Below are 20370 nucleotides of genomic sequence, written 5' to 3'. Positions count from 1 at the left end.
AAGGCAGAAATGGTGGAGGAGGGGAGAAGGGGAGGGGGAGGAGAACTAGAGGGAACCAGATGGTCGAGATGGGGGAAGGACAGAGACAGAGAACATGGAAAGAGATATTTTGATTGAGGGAGCCATTATGGGACTAACAAGAAACCTGGCACTAGAGAAATTCCCAGGAATCCACAAGGATGACCCCAGCTAAGACATTAAGCAGTAGTGGAGAGGGCGCATAAACTGGCCTTGCCCTGTAGTCAGAGTGATGACTATCTTAAATGTCATCATGGAACCTACCTCCAGCAACTGATGGAAGCAGATTCAGGGAACTACCAGCGGAGCATTGGGCTGAGCTCCCAAAGTCCAGTCGAAGAGAGGTCGGAGTGAGAATATACGCAAACAGGTCAAGACCATGATGGGGATACCCACTGAAACAGCTTACTTGAGCTAATGGAAGCCTTCTAACTCAGGCCTGACAGCAAGGGAACCAGCATAGTACCAAACTAGGCCTTCTGAATGTGGGTGGCAGTTCTATGGCTGGAGCAGACTGTAGGAGGCCACAGATTTATCCCTAGTGTTTGTTCTGGGATTTTGAAGCCCATTTTCTCCAGAGGAATACCTTGCTCAGCCTAGATATAGTAGGGAGGGCCTTAGTCCTACCTCAAATCAACGTGTTAGACTGTGTTGACTCCCCATGGGAAACCTTACCCTCTCTATTGAGTGGATGGTGGTGGAATGGTGGGGGGAGGTGGAAGGAGCAGGAGGAGGGGAGGGAGTGGGAAATGGATTTAACATGTAAAATGAGAAAATATATATTTTTAATAAATTTAAAAAGAAAAAGCCAGATGTGTACATTCAACGGACCATAGAGTAAAAGGAATACTAAAGCCCATTGAGCCTCTGATGCACCGTCACCCGGAGGAAGCTAGGACACCATCTCATTTGGCATCATCCAACCCATCCACCCCCAGCCATCTTTAAAACATCTGCTAAAAGTACATAGACTTGAAGTAGACCTTGCATAAGAGCTCCCCCTTTTTCCCTCTTACCATCTCCTCCTCCCCCACCCCCTTTCATTCTTTCTTTCACAGGATTTCCTGTAGCCCAGACTGGCCTCTAGTCCACAGTAGCCAAAGATGAGCTTGAACATGACTGTCCTGCTTCCACCCACCCTGGAATCACTGGTGTCTGCTGTGGCACCTGGTTGATGCAGTGCTGGGGATCAAACCCTCTGCTTCACGCTTGCTAGATAAGCATTCTCCCCACTCAGCCACATCCCTAGCCCTTTAAATGCCGTCTTTCCAAAGAACCTTCCACATTTGTTTGCTTACCATGCGTCCTTAACTAGCTCCTCCATCACCTTTATTTCTGTCAACACAGGATAGCCTTGTAGGCTACAGTCTATTCAGATTACAGTTTTGAGGGAATCGAGAATTCTTTATAAATAGCATTGGGTGCTTCCAGTTGTCTCACTTAGGGGGCTTAAAAGTTTGCCCTTGAAGCTGGGCTGTGGTGGCAAGTACCTTTAATCCCAGCACTTGGGAAGCAAAAGCAGGCAAATCTTCATGAGTTCAAGGCCAGCCTGGTCTACAGAGTTAGTTACAGGACAGGTTCCAAACTGCGGAGAAACCTTGTCTCGAAAAAAAAAAAATGATGCTTTGCGGTCACAATGTCACACAGGGCATGGTGAGCTTAAATAAAGCTCATGCACAAAGCGTCTCATGCCTTTCATCTGACAGCTTACAGAGTGAGAAATCCGGGTCCCATGTGCACAGGACTGTTTAGTGAGTTATGCCTGTTTGCAGAGCCTCTCTCTATTGCCCCCAATAATGAATTCATGACTTGTAGATATTTGATGTTATTATTCTTTCCTTGCATTCCTTTTTCTGCCTCTTCTGTTCCTCGTCCTTCTCACCCCGCACCCTTCCCCCCTCCTGCCTTTTTCCTCCTTTTTCTTTCTTCCTATCACAGGTATCATCTTTGGCCCCTGGAGCTGCTTCCTGGTTTCAGTCTCCTTTGACTTACTGTTACCTGAGAACGCACTTTCCTGTTTTCTGGAACTTGCATATTCCTTGACCTAGACTTCTAACTCCCTGCTCCTGGCTGGAGATTACAGGCTGGGTGCTGCGTGCTCATTGCTGCTGAGCTGTTGCTGTTTTTAGGCCTTTTCCAGTGGCCGGAGCCATTTTAAAATGGCTCCGTTGAAAAACTCAGTAGCTGAATTCCACCTGTAAAATGTTTTTTTTTAAAACTTTTTGGATTTTATACTTTTTTTTCCTTTTTCTGTTTATTAGTTAAAGTATCCAGTTCCTAACAGTGTTAGCATGCACTAATATGTATAAGTAGCAGATATAACATTGCCGTTATTAACTTACACAAAATATATAATCTTAGCATTATTAATTTGAAATCATTTTATATTTGCATTTAGCTTTGTGAGGATTGTGGACTGTAGCCATGTTAACATTATAAGCTTGCGTGAGTAGAGCGTGGTGGGTGGTTCACATCCGTAATGCCAGCACTTGGGAGGTTGAAGCAGAAGGATTACCGTATATTCAGGGCCATTCGAGGCTGTACAGTCAGCTGGAGACCAGCCTTGACTACAGAGTGAGACAATACTGGTCTATGTTAATAATGGTAATATGTATTAAATATATGCATATATGACAAATACAGTTATTAGAAATATACTGATGGATATGCAAGCGTATATTAATGCGCACGGTTGCCCAGTGGTTTCGACACAGGGCTGTTTCTGTTGTCCCCGTCAGACTACTGAGTGACTTTCATATTTCCTTTCCAGGGATGTTTTTCTTAGAATATGCTGTGGTCACTGGAAACCTCTTCCGTGCATGGCTAGGTCATCGAAGATATTAGATCTTCTTTCCAAATTTGGTTTTGGCAAGGACAGAAAAAGGCAGGGAGGCACCAAACCTAATAGTCCCTTCCGGGGCACGCCCCCTGACCTAACCTCTGCCAGTTAGTCCTCCACCCCTGGCAGCACCACAACAAGCTGACAGTATGTGGGCTTTTTGGGAGACATTGAGTAGCTTCCTGTTTTCCACTAATCAATGATTTGGATCCTCTCTGCCATCTTTGGATGAGACACTTAAGACCAGAGAAGTGTAGCTGCATTATTCTCAAATCCACTGGTGCGTGAGGCCCACAAAGTGTCTCGTGGCAGTTCTTTTGCAAAGATGAGACTGAGGGAAATGGTTCTTGAGCATAATAAGCAATGTGCTAAGCAAAGTTTGATGGCACAGGTCTGTAATCCCCGTACTTGAGCGGTAGAGGTGGGGCGCTCAGAAGTTCCACCACTACATAGAAAGTCCGAGTCTAGCCTGGCGGTGGTGCACGCCTTTAATCCCAGTACTCGGGAGGAAGAGGCAGGCAGATCTCTGTGAGTTCGAGGCCAGCCTGGTCTACAAGAGCTAGTTCCAGGACAGGCTCCAAAGCCACAGAGAAACCCTGTCTCGAAAAACCAAAAAAAAAGAAAGTTCTAGTCTAATCTTGACTATATGAGACCCCTAAAACGAGAGATACAGAGAGAGACAGAGAGAATGAGAATTTGTGGATATGAATGTATTCTTTGCCTTGTTCTCCTACTTTTGATACTATAATCTGCCTGACATGATGGTGTGTGTGTTAGTTACTATTGCAGTGACTAAACACCATGACTGAGGTAACTTACGGAAGAAAGAGTTCATGGGGGCTTACAGTTTCAAAGGATGAGTCATGATCATCATTTGGGGGCATGCAGCAGGTGGTTAGGCATGGCACTGGAGCAGTAGCCGAGAGATTACATCTTGGGAGAGAACCATGAGGCAGAGGGAGAGATCTAACTGGCAATTGTGTGGGCCTCTGAAGACCCAAAGCCTACCCCAGTGACCTATCTCCAACATGGCCACACCTTCTGATCCTTTGAAGTAGCTCCACTAGTTGGGGAGAAACGTTCAATTCTACGAGCCTGTGGCGGCCATTCTCCCTCAAACCACCCCATGATATATTCACACACAAACTTGAGCACATGGAAAGTATGGGAGTTAAAACTAATGTGTTCAAAACAGACGCCCTAGTCTTCTGGGAACAGGGGAAATGGACAGCCCTGAAAGAAGGCAAGTGAACTCTAAAGAGCCAGCCTTCATACCAGGCACGGTGGCTGACATCTGTGATCTCGGCAGTTGGGAGATGTGGGCAGAACGATCAGAACATCAGGGTCGTCTCCAGCTACATGGTGAGTTCAGGGCCGTCTTGGATACATGAAACTGTCTCAGAAAAGGAAGACAAAAAAAAAGAATTCAGTGATAGAATATTTGCCTAGCGTGTGTGAGGTCCTATGTTTAAGCCCTAGCCCTGTGGGATGGTGGGGGTTTTGACTAGCAGAACTTGTTATAGTTGAGTTAGTTGTACTCCTGTTTATCAGTAGACGTTCAATGTTTCAGGGACATAGGGACATGCGAGATGCTCACAGCAGAGGAAAACGGGCCCTCCTCCAAGGCGTCCAGGGACTCCCCATATTGTCCTGTCATGTTCTGCAGTATTTTTTTTTCTTAACACAGACACATACATGGATTAGATTGAGAGGTGACTCAGAGTGCATTCGGTACAAAACACATACAGAATATTATTTTGTATTCTTTTGTGTTGAACCAATAAAAGAAAGAGTCACATAAGACCAAGTAGGAAAAGTATATCAGGCAAATGATAGGACATTTTTACCAGATGAAGAAAAACATGAAGGATTAAACAGGAATTCATATGCTTGATTAGGGCAACAGGGTAAATTGTTAAGCTTTCCTTGGAGGACAAGTTGGCAATATCAGTTAAATGGTTTCTCTCTCTGTGTGTCTTTCTCTTCTTCCCTCCCCCCCCCCCCCTCTGTTTTTTGACTGAGGGTCCAGGCTGGCCAGGACTGAACCCTTCAGTTTTCCAGCTGCCTGGATTGAAAAAGTCCACTGCTTGTCCGACCCTACTCTTATTTATCTTCACATAAGCCCAAACTTCAACCCCCAGATGTGTTTCAACCTCTCTCCTGGAGAAATATTTTCACATGTCTCTGAATATCAAATATGAGAATTACAAGCGGGGTGGCATTGGCGCACGCCTTTAATCCTGGTACTCCAGAGGCAGAGGCAGGTGGATTTCTCAATTCAAGGACAGCCTGGTCTACTGACCTAGTTCCAGGATAGTCAAACCTGTACAGAGAAACCCTGTCTTGGAAAACCAGAGACCAAAAATAAAAAACCATCACAACATTATAATAACATAAATTGTCTTAGAGAAACTACACTAGGTCTGCAGTATAAATTATTGGTCAGACATTTGTTTATTTTATTAGTTAGTTTTTTAGACAGGATTTCTTTTTGTAGTCTTGACTGTTCTGGAGCTAGGTCTGTAGACCAGGCTGGCCTTGAACTCATGAGATTCTCCTGCCCCTGGGTGCTGGGATTAAAGGCATGTATCACCACCCACCCAGCTGTTAGTTTTTCTTTTTGAGATAAGGTCTCACCCACGTCTTGAATTTACAGTCCCATCTGCTTCAGTCTCCCTGAGTGCTGGGACCATAGGCACACGCCATTATGCCTAACTCTATAAACAGCCAATTTAAATGATAAAAGCCAATTGTTTAACATATTACCAAGACCAATATTAAATAAAAAGTATGTGCAATTCAGAGTAACCGTGACTGTAGTTTATTTAACAAATACAGACACATATATTCTCATTTGTTTCTCTGCCTCTATTTACACATACACAGGGACAGAAAGAGAGACAGAGACAAAGACATACGCACAGACACACACACACACGGGGACAGAAAGAGAGACAGAGACAGAGAGACATACACACAGACACAGACACACACACACACACACACACACACAAAAGTCAAAGCGCAGAAAGCAATCTGGAGACAAGCTTTGTATTTAGGTTTAAATGATAGCATTCATGGGAAAGTGGAATGTGAGCATGGTGGATTTTAAAACTGTATATTACTTGTGAAATCAAGGAGGAAGGTAGATCCAGGTGATTTGGGCATGCTGTAACACAGAGAAACAGTTCGTGGGCAGCTCTGGAGGAGCTTACTACCAATCGATCAGTATCTGTGGGAAGAGATGGGAGAAGCCCCACCGGTATCTGGAACCTACTGAAAATCAGATCCTGTTCCCAACGTAAGAAAAAGTACCGGAAAGCCACCAATTACAGTCCAACCCTGGTGTCTGTTTGTCCTTCGGTGGATGTCATCATGATTTGTCAATGTCATTCTTAGTAAAGAGAAATTTAAACTGTAAAATATTAGCACGGATTCTACCATCTGCTTTGTATAATGCTAACTTTAAATGTAAATCTCAGAAATTTTAGTTCCTATGAGGAGTCGATACAGTTTAGACTTTGTGGCTTGACACTGCAGGATGCTTCAGGCTGGCCAGAAGTGACCAGCACAGCCGGACTTAAGGAGGTTGGAAAGAGCCGGTAGGGATCCCACCTTGGCCTGGCAGGCGAGCGAGAAACACTGGCCTTTACAGGGACCAGGTCCCACCTTTATGTGTGCTTGGCCTACTGGCCTGCTGGGGTCCCCTCCCCCAAAGGCCTTAAAAGGCCTTACTGAGCAGTAGGTATAGAGACATTGAGTCAAGAGGAGATATGGAAGATGTTAACCCCTTCATTAGATGGCTTAGTTATTCAGTCTAGCCTGGGTCAGAGGTTCATCTCCAACCAAGATGGACCTCTCACCAGCTGCTCAGCAGATAGGAAGTGGTTCTGCCCGCCTGAGGCTTTTGTCCATACACCCAGTAGGACCTGCCCCTTGCTTAGATCCTTGCCAGATGCAGAAGCAGTGGCACACAGTTGGCAGAGGAACAATATAAACTTCCTGAAGTGTGGTGGTAGCAGGTAGCCCAGGTACTCTCCTGGGAAGTGACTGGAGGTAGGGATGACGTAATAGCAGAGGCCCACAGTTCAGAGGGAGACTTCCATTGCCTCAGAAACATTTATTTCCAAAATACGGATCCCAGATGAAACCTAAGGTTCAAAACCATACCCCGCTCCCAACATCTCCTCCCCAGTACAGGGCTCCTGTGTACTGGGTTCCTGTCTGTGTGCACTGTTGTGAGCCTATAGTCAGGGGGTATTAATGGGTATTTTGTTCCTGCTTTTCCTTCCTTTCTTCCTTCCTTTCTTCCTTCCTTCTTTCCTTTCCTTTCCTTTCCTTTCCTTTCCTTTCTTCTCTCTCTCTCTTTTTCTTTTCTTTTTTTGAGACAAGGTTTCTCTGTAGCTGGCAGGGGGTGGGGAGATAGGACACAAGGATTATCTGTGCACTGGAGAGTAGCTGGGGGGAGATAGGACACAAGGATTATCTGTGCATTGGAGAGTAGCTGGGGGGAGATGCGTGATCTGTGCATTTATGGAAATGTCACAGTGAAACCCATTAATATAAACAATTAATATTCACTTATGATAAAATCAAATATTGATCATTAACAATATTTATTATTGTAGTTATATATATAATGTAAAATTTTAGTTAACTTCAAGTATATAATTTATCATGCTTATTTTAAAATAAGAAGGGCTGGTAAAATGCCTCAACAGGCAAGTGCCATGCCTGATGCCTGATGACCTCAGTTTTATCCCTGTGACTTAATTGATGGGAGGAAAGAACTGACACCCCTCCCCTCCCCTCCCCGCAAATCATCTTCTGACTTTCATATATATGCTGTGGTATGTACATGAATGTGCTCGAGTGAACACATACCCACACTCACATGGGGGAAAAATAAGTGTAAACTAAAGTTCGGAGTTGATAGCTGTAGGGGTGTGTGTGTGTGTGTGTGTGTGTGTGTGTGTGAGTGCGTGATTGAGACAGGTCTCTCTATGTAGCTCTGGCTGTCCTGGAACTCACTAAGTGGACAAACTGGCCTCTGAATCACTGAGATCCTCCTGCCCCAGCCTCTGTCCTCTGCTGGGGTTGAAGGCATGCACCACCATGCCCAGCTTGTTTAAGAATTCTAGAAACTTGCCGAGTCAAAGAAAGTTTCTTCCCCATTTTTCTTTGCTCTGTGACATATGAAAGTCCTAAAGCCATTCACAGACTCTTTAGTGATGTGGTCTGTTCAAAACATTGAGTGGCAGTACCCAACTTTTAATAGTGTTTTTTACATACGCTCTCTTTTGTTGCGCTATCAAGACCGCCTTATGGTGCCCAACATTTCCTCTTTCCTTTCCAGGAGTCAACATACAGCTCTCACCAAAAGCAACTTAATAAGCTTTTTAAGAGATTGTTGTTGTTTCTTGTTTTGTTTTTACAAAGGAAACAAAAACAAACATGTAAAATATATGTGTAGATACAACTCACTGAGTCAAGGCTGTTTTACTAAGTAATTCTAAGATTTCTAAAGACTTTGCATTCTTCGGGCTTCTTGCATTCTGACCGCAGACACCAGAAACCCCACAGGAAGTTGTGCTTCTGAGTGTTGTGGTTTCTAGTTTCCTGTCCCTTTGCATTAGATCAGAAAGAAATCTGTGCACAACGAGCAATTCTTGGTTGGACTTTCTTGTAACTCTAAATGAGATTCTCTAACTTACTTGCATTTCTTCCCTTTTGATTTAAACCCAAGGCAATGTAGCCACATTTGTCTGTAATCATTAATGCCATGGTATTATTTGAAAACCTTTTTGGTGTTTAGTGAATAAACTCTTGTTAAATTTTCAGGTGTGTCTTTGCGAATATGCTATATGCTTTCCACGTCATATTGAACTACCTTCCCCAAGATAAACTTTAGGGCAGAGCTAGATTCCTGACAATAGTGTTTTTCTTTAAAATGATATTTTTATTAGCACACAAATTAATATGTGTCATTATGGCACCTTCATTTATATAAATGATGGGAACTTCCCCTGTTATTTTGAGAAGATACACAAATATAGTTTGGTTAGGTATGAATAATATCTTTTCAATTTACCTGGTATAACATACAGTTCAATTTAGATAATTTAACTCAGTTATTCAAAATACTATTGGAAATTTTTAAATTGTTATGCTAACTGGAAAATTTTAATTGAAACACTTTTTAAAAAAACCAAAGTAATATGAAAGTGAAATGTTTTAAATTGATTTCATTTTTTGTTTTTGTGTTTGTTTATTTGTTTGTTTGTTTTATGTTTTTTTGAGGCCAGGTTTCTCTGTAGCTTTGGGGCCTGTCCTGGAACTAGCTCTTGTAGATGAGGTTGGCCTCGAACTCACAGACTGCCTCGAACTCACAACTGCCTTCAGAGTACTGGGATTAAAGTCATGCCCAACCAGGCTCTTTTTTGTTTTGGATTTTATTTTTTTAAAGCCATGACGAAGATAAGATCTATCAGGTATGTTGGGTTTGAGACAAGTTGCAGGAGATCTAACATTTAATTTACATAGTGGGAGACTTGATACCGATTGGCCAATGAGGAAAGGGGAAGAGTATATGCATAAAGCACCCTACCTGCCTCCAGGCAGGTCCGTCTGCAGATTGCATATTATTAAACTGTGAAGGACCTTCAACAACCACTTTCTAAAATACAGCATACCTTAGGTTTTTATAATGCTGTTTTCTCATAGGAAAAATTTAATCACCCTAGAGAACACAGGGCACCTTGCCTTTGAAACAATCACATGCAATACGATCAAAACAAAAAACGAATTTTTAACTGTTTTCATGCATGGCAAGAAATAGCATTTGGTTGCACAATGTTCTAGTTCAACTAGCTTAGAGTTGGAAAATACGTGACTTTAAAACCTTAATTGGTGTTTTTGTGTCATATACGGATATTTCCTAGTTAGAATTAAGTTTGATTTTGTCTAAATTCTAAAAATTTAATTCTAAATTCTAAAAGCTATTGTTTAAAACCCGATATTTATGCTCCACCATCTTGCGTGGCTATTATAGCATTATAGTAGCTACTTAAAGATGTCATCTCATATTAGTAAGATTTTATGACATTTATGAAGAGCTTTGCAGTATGCAGGGTGTAAACTAATGAAGCTTGAAGTGGTTTTTCTACCTATTTTTCCTGTTCATCAAAGCAGTTGGCTTAAGTTTGCCCGGTGGTGGACAGAACTGGACGGTGAGTTCCGTGTGTATTCACATCCATTTCTGTCCAGCTTGAGCTGGAGGACGTGGTTTAGAAAGGCAGGCAGCCTCTTCTAGCTCTTCAGGGCCCAAGAATTTCAGCAATCTTGATAGCCAAAAATGTCTAGGGAGACAGAAGTGGCTGGGATTATCACTGGATGCTTGTTCCCCTCAGCGCCAGATCTGTAACTTGGTTTAAAGGCAGTTGGCTTGTTCTGAGCCTGCTAGAGCGCTTTTCGTGTGCTTTGAACAAAAACACATCTCTCTTCAATAGGGTAACAATGCCCAGACACGTGGTGACAGTTGTGACCATTGTTACTTGCGAGGTTGAGGAAATCACAGTCAGGTATTGGCCAGGCCCGCCTTTCCTGCCACACTCCTGCGTGGGGACTGACCCGGGGTGGCTGACTGAGGAGAGAGTAGACAGGTCTCCGTAGGGCGTCGAAAAGCTTTGGTACGCAGGGGTTTGGGGTTCTCGGGGGGCGAATTCTGCCGGATCATTGATTAAAAAAAAGAACCAAACAGGATGACTCGCGCGGCAGCGGAAACCGCCTAGCAAGTTACTTGGAGAGCAGAGCTTTTCCTTCCGCGCGGGGGTCGGACCCGGTCTGGCCCCGCCCCCCGCCGAGGCCCCGCCCCCGCCGGCCGGGCATGCTCAGTGGCCCTGTCCGGCAGGTTTTGCGTGGCTGCTTGAGTTGCCCGCGACGGCTCTGCCCGCCGACGGCACGTCTCTTGGCGGCCGCGCGTTCCGGGGAAGTTAGGTGCGGGAGCAGGCTTCTGAAGAGACGCCCGAGGGCGGAGGGGACAGCCGGGGGTCCCGGTGCTGCGGAGCGGCGAGCGGGCCGAGGGCGGCGGAGGCCGAGCCGGCGGCCGGGTGTGCCCCGCGGAGAAGCCCGGGCGGGGCGGACGCTTCCCGGACTTTTGTCCCACTTGAATCCCCTCCCCGTGGGCCGGGCTTTTCCGGCCGCCCCCGCCCCTGCCCCGCTCGTCCCCGGGAGATGTTTATGCGGACGGTGGCGTGAGGAGCGGGCGGGCCGGCCGGCGGCGCGGAGTTTCGGGTCCGAGGAGCCTCGCGCGGCGCCGAGAGAGACAAGATGTCCGCCAGGGCCGCGGCCGCTAAGGTGAGGGCTCACGGCCGGCAGGGGCTGCGGGCGGGGCGGTGGGGGACGGGGGAGACCGGCGGGGGACCTCGCCCCGCCCTCCCCGCGGGCGGCAGCCGGGGGCGACGGTGGCGGGGCGGGGAGGGAGGGGACAAGGGCGGGCTGGGGGCGCGCCTGCCGCCAGGGCAGGTGCACGGCTGCGGGTGCCTGGCTCCGGCTCGCGTCGGGAGGCGACGTGCAACAGGTCTCGCGCCTGGAAAGTCGCCCCGGGTGAGGATTCTCAGGTCCCCGAGAGCGTGTCCGCGGAGACCCGGGGTGTCACCTGCAGCGGGCGGGTGGGTAGCCGGGGCTTGTCTCCGGAGGAGTGGTTGGTACCCGGCGAAACCCTGTAGTTTCGATCTGATGTCACCCGCTGCGGTATGCGCAAAGGCAGCGATAAAGCTTTGAGACAGCAAAACACTCAGCTCGAGAGTAGCTAAGGTTTATTTTGAGGTTTATTATTTATGTGAGGCAACAGAGGAAGGATAGTTCTTAGCACTTTAATTTCAACTTCAAAAGTATCACAAAGTGCCCCTACACATGGACAGTAAGATGAACTCAAACGACGACAACAACTAAATATCCGGTGAATTCTGCAAAAAACAACTTTCCGATCCATCTTCCCGTGTGTTTTGAAGCGTGTTTCTTGACACAACATGTCTTATTATTAAGTGCTACATTAAGCTAAAAATTTTTAAAACATAGACTCCTCCCCTTTTTGTACACTTCAGTTCTTTTAAAGCATCCTAAAGTGCTTGCTTTCAGACAATGACAGGAGTACAGAATCTGACGAGTGAAAAAAATCTCCCTTTAAAAAAAATCTATTACTCCTACAGCTTAAAACAGGTGATGATTTTTGTGTATTTTTCTGTTTGAAATACTTAATCATAACCATTGGGAGCAGATGAAGGAAGTGTCTGAATTCTTAACAGGACCTTGTCTTTTGGCTGGCAGTAGTTAGCGGTTACATAGTAGTGACTAGATTGTTTTAAGGAATGGAGTATTCTTCCTTTAGGAATAATGTAGTCTGTATTTTTTTGAACGTACATTGGTGAACGATCTCAACCTAAGGCTGGGGCCACAAACTAGAATCCGTGCAACATTTTGTTACTTATAAGACGTAGAACATGTTATTTCCCGTGATGGGACTTCCTTTCCTGGGAAGAAAGGCTTTGTTGCCATTTTACCCAGAATGTCACTTTGTCTCGAAGTGTGAGCCCTGGTACTTGTTATTCAAGACAACACACTTGAAAAGTGTTATTACAAGAGAAGTGTTTCCAATCGCTTGCTATGGCAAGGTGATTTAGAAGGTGTGTTTTTACACGTAAGCTACAATATTGAGATTTTTATGGAACATAGCAAAACCTCTCTAGTTAGATATTTGCACACCTAACTGGGAGTTGAAGGGTTATTTTCTTGGTTGCTGTATTTGGTTTTTTTTTTTTTTTTTTTTTTTTTTTTTTTTTTGGTTGCTGTATTTGGGATGCACTTTGAAGTCTTTTAAAACTAGACCCACCATAAATAAGCAGGTAAATGCAGTGCTAATCAATTATTTCCTTAAGTCACATTTACTGTTCTCAGAGAATCAAAAATGCTTAAGAGCCCATCTCTGCCAGTGCTTTACATAGGGTGCTTTTGTTTCTCCAACCCCTGTTAGAAATTGTACAGACGCTAAGTTCGCAGCTTGCTCTTCTGTTTTTAGCACAACAGTTGTAGGACTTGTGTCTAAGCCAGTCCTTTTGATTCAGTATTTTTGTAATGGTTCAGTAGTTTTCATCTTGCTGCTCAGGTCATCATTGCCTTTTTGAGGAGATGTTTGGCTTGTTTCCAGGAGATTGTTGTTACAATGTTATTGCACTATATAATTGTACTTACATTTTTGTGTCTGTACACTTACTGCTATATGGCAGATTTTTAAAAACGAAAGTGCTGTGTCAAAGAGTTCACTTGAAATTACCATTAAAAATCTTCCTCCAAAGCCTCTACTTAAGAAGAAACACAACGATGCCAGGCATTGACGCCTTTACTTTTAGCCGAGGCAGGCGGATCTCTGTGAGTTAAAGGCCACCCTGGTCTACAGAGAGAGTTCCAGGACAGGCTCCAAGGCTACAGAGAAACCCTTTCTTGAAAACCAAAAAAAAGAATAAATACAACAAATAATGGGTTGTTACCCCAATCAGGGTGAAGGAAATCCAATCCAAGATAGTGCCTTCAAACTCTGGGTGAAGAGAGGCAGGACTTACCTGTGGTCCTTGAATTAATGTTTAAGTCCAGTGCATTTCCAAAGAGAGTTCCAGTGTGGTATTATAGGAACCATGATAGCTTGACAAGATGTTTATCTTAGCACATAAATGAATGAAGAAAATCCTTTCAGAAAAATCTAATTGCTTATGAATTCAGGGTAATTTAAAGTAGGTTATTATTTCAAGAATAGGAAAATGGAGCCACACAACCAGACATAAGTAAATAATTAATAAATAGATTAATAATAGTGATTGCGATCAACTTTCAATATGCGCAAGGATTGTTTTGTGTGGGTAATTCATTTAGTTCACACAGTAATGCTGTGAAGTGGAAATAGTTTGCCTAGGCACACGTGGCCCAGCAAAAGGGAAAACTATGACTAGTTGTCAAACTAAGTATAGATTATTGGGGAAGGATCCATTATTCAGTGAATAAAACCACAAAGACAGGTATCTTCTAAAAATGTTTCTTTTCTGCTTCATATATGCAACAAGAAAATGTAGGTGACTCTGTTGTAATTGTCCTCTTTTGTGGGTGTCTGATGGGAGTGCGCACATCCACCCAGTGAGTCGCAGGTGTCCTTACTATGCCATCCTTCCTTCTTTCCCTGCCCTCCTAAGTGACAAACACTAGGAAACAAGACTAGGGAGACACAAGCGTGTTCTTAATGCATGTATGCACACACATACACTACAAACATGAATGTTTGAAAAGGGATTCTCTGTGCATGGTATAAGTAAATAAAGGAAAAGGCTTCTTATGTGTATGGTGTGCATCTGATTTGCAATGAATTTTGCTTACTAGTGTACTTGATAACAGTTATTTGAAAGTTGAAAACAAATTTGGTGCTGGTTCCCTGCCTTATCAAATAATTGCTTAATTAGATAAGAAAATAGTATTAGTAATTATTAGGAACATTTTGTTGAATGACCCACAGAAAGCGACTAAAGGAAGTTGAATGGCTTCTGGAATTTCAAGTTGTATCACTTTGGAGGAAACAGTAAAAATTCTTGTGCCCTCCTTGGCTATCTTGTTCTGTGTAATGAAATGTTTGTGTCTGAGAAGCAGTTTTCTTTTTCCTGTGGCTGTGTCTGAAATAATGTAGATGGGTAGAAACCATCGCTCTGTTTATTGTGAGTTTTCTCAGGAATCTATATCAAGTGAGGCACAGTGAGGTTTTTCAATAGCTGAACATTTTTGAAACTTAACTGGAAAGCCACAGAGAAACCCTGTCTCGAAAAACAGAAAAAAAAAGCAAAAAGAAACTTAACTGCAGAAAATAACTAAGCTAATATGCAAAACTTATTACATCAGTCTTTATGGATAAGGATTGTTTGCTGAGGAACTATTAAATTTTAATTTGGTACTTAACTGATGAGTATTTGCTTCATATACTTCAGGAGTAAAGTAAAACCTCAGTTAAGGCTTAAGATTTTGATTTTATTGAGTCTGTTACCATTTATGTTCTTTGTTCTAGTGATTACTCCTTCCCCCTTATTCAGTTTGTACAATAGTGTTCACCAGACTTTTAAGTATGTAGGTGTTTCAGCATTTTAGATGCCATTCATTGAAGCTTTAATTCATGTAAATTGGCTGGTAGTCACTACATTATGTAGCTTCATAACTTATTAATACAGTACCACTTTCCCCAATACATGTTTTCATGGTAGGAGCTTGTAAAGTGAACTTTTATTTTGGATTTGAGGGAGACTTAATGCTGCCTGTTGCTTGCTGTGATGGTTAGTGTCGGCCTTACTCACAATACGGAGCATGAGCCAGTCTGTGACTTTTAGAGCTATGATGGGTATTTATAGTACTGTTTCTTGTTTGCTTAGAGGGGAATATTACAGTAGTTTCACTTTTTTTTTTTAATTCTACAATTGAGATTCTGCCTCTGACCTACCTGCTCTTTTTCCCTTTTCTTTTTTGAGACCTGATGTAAATTCAGTGCAATTGTTAGGAATAAGGAGTAAGATCACTGTTCTGTCATGGAAATGTATTTTTTAAATTGTATTTTAAATCTTTTTGGTTGGGTGTCTTTTTGGTTTTTCAAGACAGTTTCTCTGTAGCTTTGGGGCCTGTCCTGGACCTAGCTCTTGTAGACCAGGCTGGTCTCGAACTCACAGAGATCCGCCTGCCTCTGCCTCCCGAGTGCTGGGATTAAAGGCGTGCGCCACCCCCGCCCGGGGGTGTCTTTTAAAATCATAGTTTCAATGAACATTTAGGAGATATAGATTTTTTTCTTGATGTAGCTCTGATGTGTTAATAATTTATTCTTCTGAAAAGCAAGAATCCAGGTTTAAATTCAAAGCTTGCATTCACAGTCACTCCAGGTCCCCAATGAACAGCCTAATTATGGATGACAAGCTTGCAGTGAGGGAGGTGGGGGCAGCACTGCCAATAACTTGTTGTTATGCAGAGTTTTTATCAAATGTCAATTAAAATTAAAAGATGGCTTTTATTTAGAATGATATTCCTGAAATATTTGACTAGAATTTGTTTTCAATTCCAAGCTTTGAAAGACAATGTCAATAACAAAAACAAACACAAGACCATCTTGTAAGTTTGGCAACATTTAATCTGGTGGAAAGACCTTAGGAGAGTTTGCCAAGGTTCAGACTTAGTCTAAATTGCTCTGTTTCTGAGTAGCGTTTCCTTTGTAAGGCAACAATAAAAATAGACCTTTTGCTGTGTTTGACCTAGTGTGCTGCTTAATTTATTTATTACAGAGAAGAGTGGCTTCAGGTTGCTCCTTTATGGGCCAACTATTCCATTTCTTCTTAAGCAGATAAATTCTTAATAATGAGTGAGAAGCTTGGGTAAGTATGAAGGGCGTTTCATCTTATAACCCAAAAAATGGAAAAAATAATTGGATTCTGAATGATTGGCTGTACAGTTCACTATAAAGCTAGTGTGCCAAACTTTTTTTTTTTTACCATGGAATACACTATTGGTGGTATAAATAGGCCCTAAGCTGTTGTATTTGTAGTATGTCGTAGTAAATCTTAACTTTGGGGTATATTGAAAGATAACATGTTATTAGATTTTACCACAGGTGCATTTTAGTTATGTGTCAGAACAAGGTGTTTTTGTGCTGGCAGCATACGTCAGTTGGCTGACAGAAATTCATTCAGGTTTCCTGTACACACAAAGAAGATCAAAGTAAAAAATATTTTCTGTGGATAGTAATTAGGAACAAAAGTTTCAATGAATTTGTTTTAATTCTCTGAAATCTTTTGTTTTTTATTTTTTAAAATGGAGTACTTTCCCAAGATAAAAAATTCTATTTTCAGCCAGGTGCATATCTTTAATCCCAGCATGCAGGAGGTAGAGGCAGGTGGATCTTTGTGAGTTGAAGGCCGTCCTGGTCTACAGAGTGAGTTTGGGACAGCAAGAGCTACACAGAGAGACCCTGTTTCAGACAAAAATAAAATAAAAAACTCCATTTTCTTCTTTTAGGAGTTTTTTTTTTTAATATTGGTGCTAGTATAAAAAAAGTTTTTGTTATTATTACTGTTTTGAGGCGAATTTTCATCAAACTGGAATCGATCTCATTGTGTGGCTGAGATCAGCCCTGAATTTAGTTACTGGTGTTACTGGTGTGAGCTACCATATCAGCTTTTAGAACAATTTCAAATGACTGGAATATATATTAAATTTGTAATTAAATCTCTTCTCAAAATTTTTACTCATTCATTTAATTTTTATTTGCATTGATGTTTTGCCTACATGTATGTCTGTTAAAGGGTGTTGGATCCTCTGGATTTGTAGTTAGACAGTTGTGAGCTGACCTGCTGGTGCTGGGAATTGAACCCAGGTCCTCTGGAAGAGCAGCAGTGTTCTTAACAGCTGAGCCATCTCTCCAGGCCCTCTAATTAAATCTTTTTGTTCATTTGTAACCCTAAATGCCTTGGAACTAGCTCTGTAGACCAGGCTAGCCTCGAACTGAGAGACTTGCCTGCCTCTGCCTCCTGAGTGTTAGGATTAAAGGTGTGCACCTCTGCCACCAGGCTTCTGTTTTAAAACTTATAATTCATTGTGTAAAACCAAAGAATTTTGGGCTGGGTGCATCTCTCAGTTGTGCTTGTGTAGCACGCACAAGGCCCAGTGTCAGTCCCTAGTGATGCATAAAGTGTGTGTAGCTGTGCATGCCTCTAACCCCAACTCTGGGAAGGTGAAGGCCTTGAGGACTCAGGTCATCCTCATCTGTGTAAGTAGTTCCAGACTATCTTGGACTACTTGATCTGCCTAGGCTGACCTCAAACTTGTTATGTGGCCCAGACTGATTTTGAACTCATTTCTACCTCAGCCTCCTGAGTGCAGGGATTCCAAGACTATTTCACTCTAGCTAGCCTGCCTTCTTAGCCTTTTGTTGTAGGAAAACTTCTTGTCTTATTGACTTTGGAGGGAGAAAAGTAGGTTAAGTTGTAGTTTTATACTGGTTGAATATTGTGCAGAAAGAATTATCGGAACAAATTATTCAGCTATTAGAGTTCCAACAGTTGTGTGAAAGCTGCTTTGATTAGTTTTAATTTTGGGAATGTTTAATGATTAAATCCTAAATCCATAGTGGGATTTACTTGACTCTGGTAAGACCATTGAAATTTCCAATCAAGAGATAATATGTATTTTAGACAAAAAAACATGTAAAAACAGATCTGCCATTCAAAATGTAAATCTTTTCCAGTAGTATCAATTTGAAAAGAACTTTAGAAGACTTACTCAATAATTTGGGTTTTTTTGTTATACTGGACTATTTAATCAAACAAAAATGCACTGTACTATACTGATGCTATATTGCCTATAAAATTGGAAATGAGTGGGCATTGAAAATAGGTTCTGCATTTATATTGAGTGCTGACTCACAGATACTGAGCTTAGTGTTTCATAGCTATGCTATTTCATCTTTACAGTTCTATTAGATATTACTATTTTACGGGGAAGGATCCAAGGCTAATTTATTTGCTATACCTAGTCACACATCTGATTATAACTCAAATATGTGTCCATTTAAATGCTCCTGTGTTCTAAATGAGCATCAGACGAGCTTTAGTATGTGTCAGAGAGTCTTAGACTAGACAAGTAGCAGGAGTCGTAAAGCCGTAAGCATAGGTGCTTCTGTATTGGTTGGAAGCAAGCTGCAGTGAAGGAAGCTCCAGCCGGTTTCTTTCCTGGGTTCAGACAAGCCAGATCTTCCAGTTTTTCAGAACAGGCTATAAATCTGGATTTTGACATACATGCCTTGACTTAAAACTAGCCAACTAATTTTTATCTTCTTATTTTGAAAGAATACTAATGTATAAAAATGTGTTAAGCAAATTTACATAAATGAATTAGAAAGTGGATACCCATGTAAGCAGCAGGCCAGATTCTCTACAGCAAGAAGTCCAGGAAGATAAGGACTTAAAAAAATATGGTCATTGGATAAGCTTAAGGTTCTTTCACTTACTGAATTTAGGGTCTAGGTTTTGGATTTTGGGGGATCTATCTACCATTAGCTACTGTCTCATCTATTTAAAAGGAAGTAGGAGTAGAAAAGAGTCCCCAGCTCATGATAATTTTATACTCAACAGAGAACCTAACACATAATAAGTTACCAGGATTGACACATCTTTTTTAAAATATCAGAAGTGCATTTTAATATTGGAGAAAGGCACGTAGGTATTATGGTTGATCTTGTTTATGTATAAAGTTCATTCTGTATATAAGTAGGCTCAATTCAGTAAGTTATTTTTTTTTAGTGTCAGAGGAGGTGCTTGGGCTTTTAAGATACCTAGGAAAACTGTCTTATGTTAACGTTAAGAGCTACAGCCTAGCCGGGCGGTGGTGGTGCACACCTTTAATCCCAGCAGAAGCAGGCCAATCTCTGAGTTCAAGGTCAGCCTGGTCTATAAGAGCTAACTCCAGGACAGGCTCCAAAGCTACTGAGAAACCCTGTCTTGAAAAACAAAACAAAACAAAACAAAACAAAAAAAGAGCTACAGCCTAGTTTGGATTAGGCAGTAGAGGCTTTGAAGTACATTATAAATCCAGTGTATATGACTCAGTTTGGATATTCACTTAGTGGTGAGTGATTGATTAGCAAGTTTTTCAGTTTTTATCAACTGAGCACTTCTGATCTTGTCATGTAATTCTATCTGTATTTTCCACTATTTACTATCTCCCCCCTCACATATGTGACATACACACTAATTCTCTTTGGAGTATTATAGTAGCCTTCTAAAGAATACCTTAGCCCCAGTTTTCCCATCTCTTCCAGTCCCCTTTCAGTTCTGCTATGTATGCTTTCTGCCAGGTTTCTCTTTGTTCCTCTCGGGACACTGGTTTTCTTTCTTGGTAGTGCTTACTTAAACCTGTGGTTATAATCAAGGCAGGAAGTGTTTGGGTCATCTGTGTCTCCCACTAGCATGTAAGCTCTGGGAGAAGTGTGGTTATATTTGATTGTGCCTGGTTATTTGCAGAACTTAATACAGTCTCATAGTACATAATAAATTCAGATGTCCTGCCAGGGATTGGCTTTTGGTTAGACTGCTTCTTTTACCTGGGATATTTCCACATCCATCCCTCAGTCGTCTAGCATTGGTTTCTTTTTTTTCCTCAAGAGATTTGTCCTGAGCTCAGAAATGAGGTCAGAAGTCAGGAATGTCAAGATCCTATACATCTTTCCCCACTTAGAACTCAGACCTAATTATCTGCTATTTGATAAAGAGTTAACTGCTTTACACAGTTACATACTTGCTTGTATTAGATGATCTTTTAAAATGCTCTTGTAAGATGTTTGCTTATCTCTAAGATTCCCTATACTTTTTCTTTTCTGAAAAAGAAGGCAGCTGCTGAAGGAATTTTTCTTAGTGCAGCTGAGTCATGGTAGGGGCACTCTTGGTTTAGGTCTTCTC

At 42.2% G+C, this 20370-nt stretch overlaps 1 protein-coding gene across 5 annotated transcripts in view; it reads left to right on the top strand.

The window, feature by feature from the left end:
• Positions 1 to 10768: 10768 nt before the first annotated feature.
• Positions 10769 to 20370, top strand: part of Tjp1 (tight junction protein 1) — a 74218-nt gene continuing 64616 nt past the window's right edge. For all 5 annotated transcript variants that reach the window (XM_038313536.1, XM_038313535.1, XM_038313534.1 and 2 more), the window contains exon 1: positions 10769 to 11212. In XM_038313536.1, coding sequence (XP_038169464.1) covers positions 11186 to 11212 — 27 coding nt within the window. In that variant the 5' untranslated portion in view covers positions 10769 to 11185. The remainder of the gene's footprint in view (positions 11213 to 20370) is intronic.

The sequence above is a fragment of the Arvicola amphibius genome, chromosome 12, assembly GCF_903992535.2.
Source record: "Arvicola amphibius chromosome 12, mArvAmp1.2, whole genome shotgun sequence".
NCBI lineage: Eukaryota > Metazoa > Chordata > Mammalia > Rodentia > Cricetidae > Arvicola > Arvicola amphibius.
The sequence above is the reverse complement of the archived record's forward strand: the minus strand, read 5'-3'. Positions and strand labels throughout refer to the sequence as shown.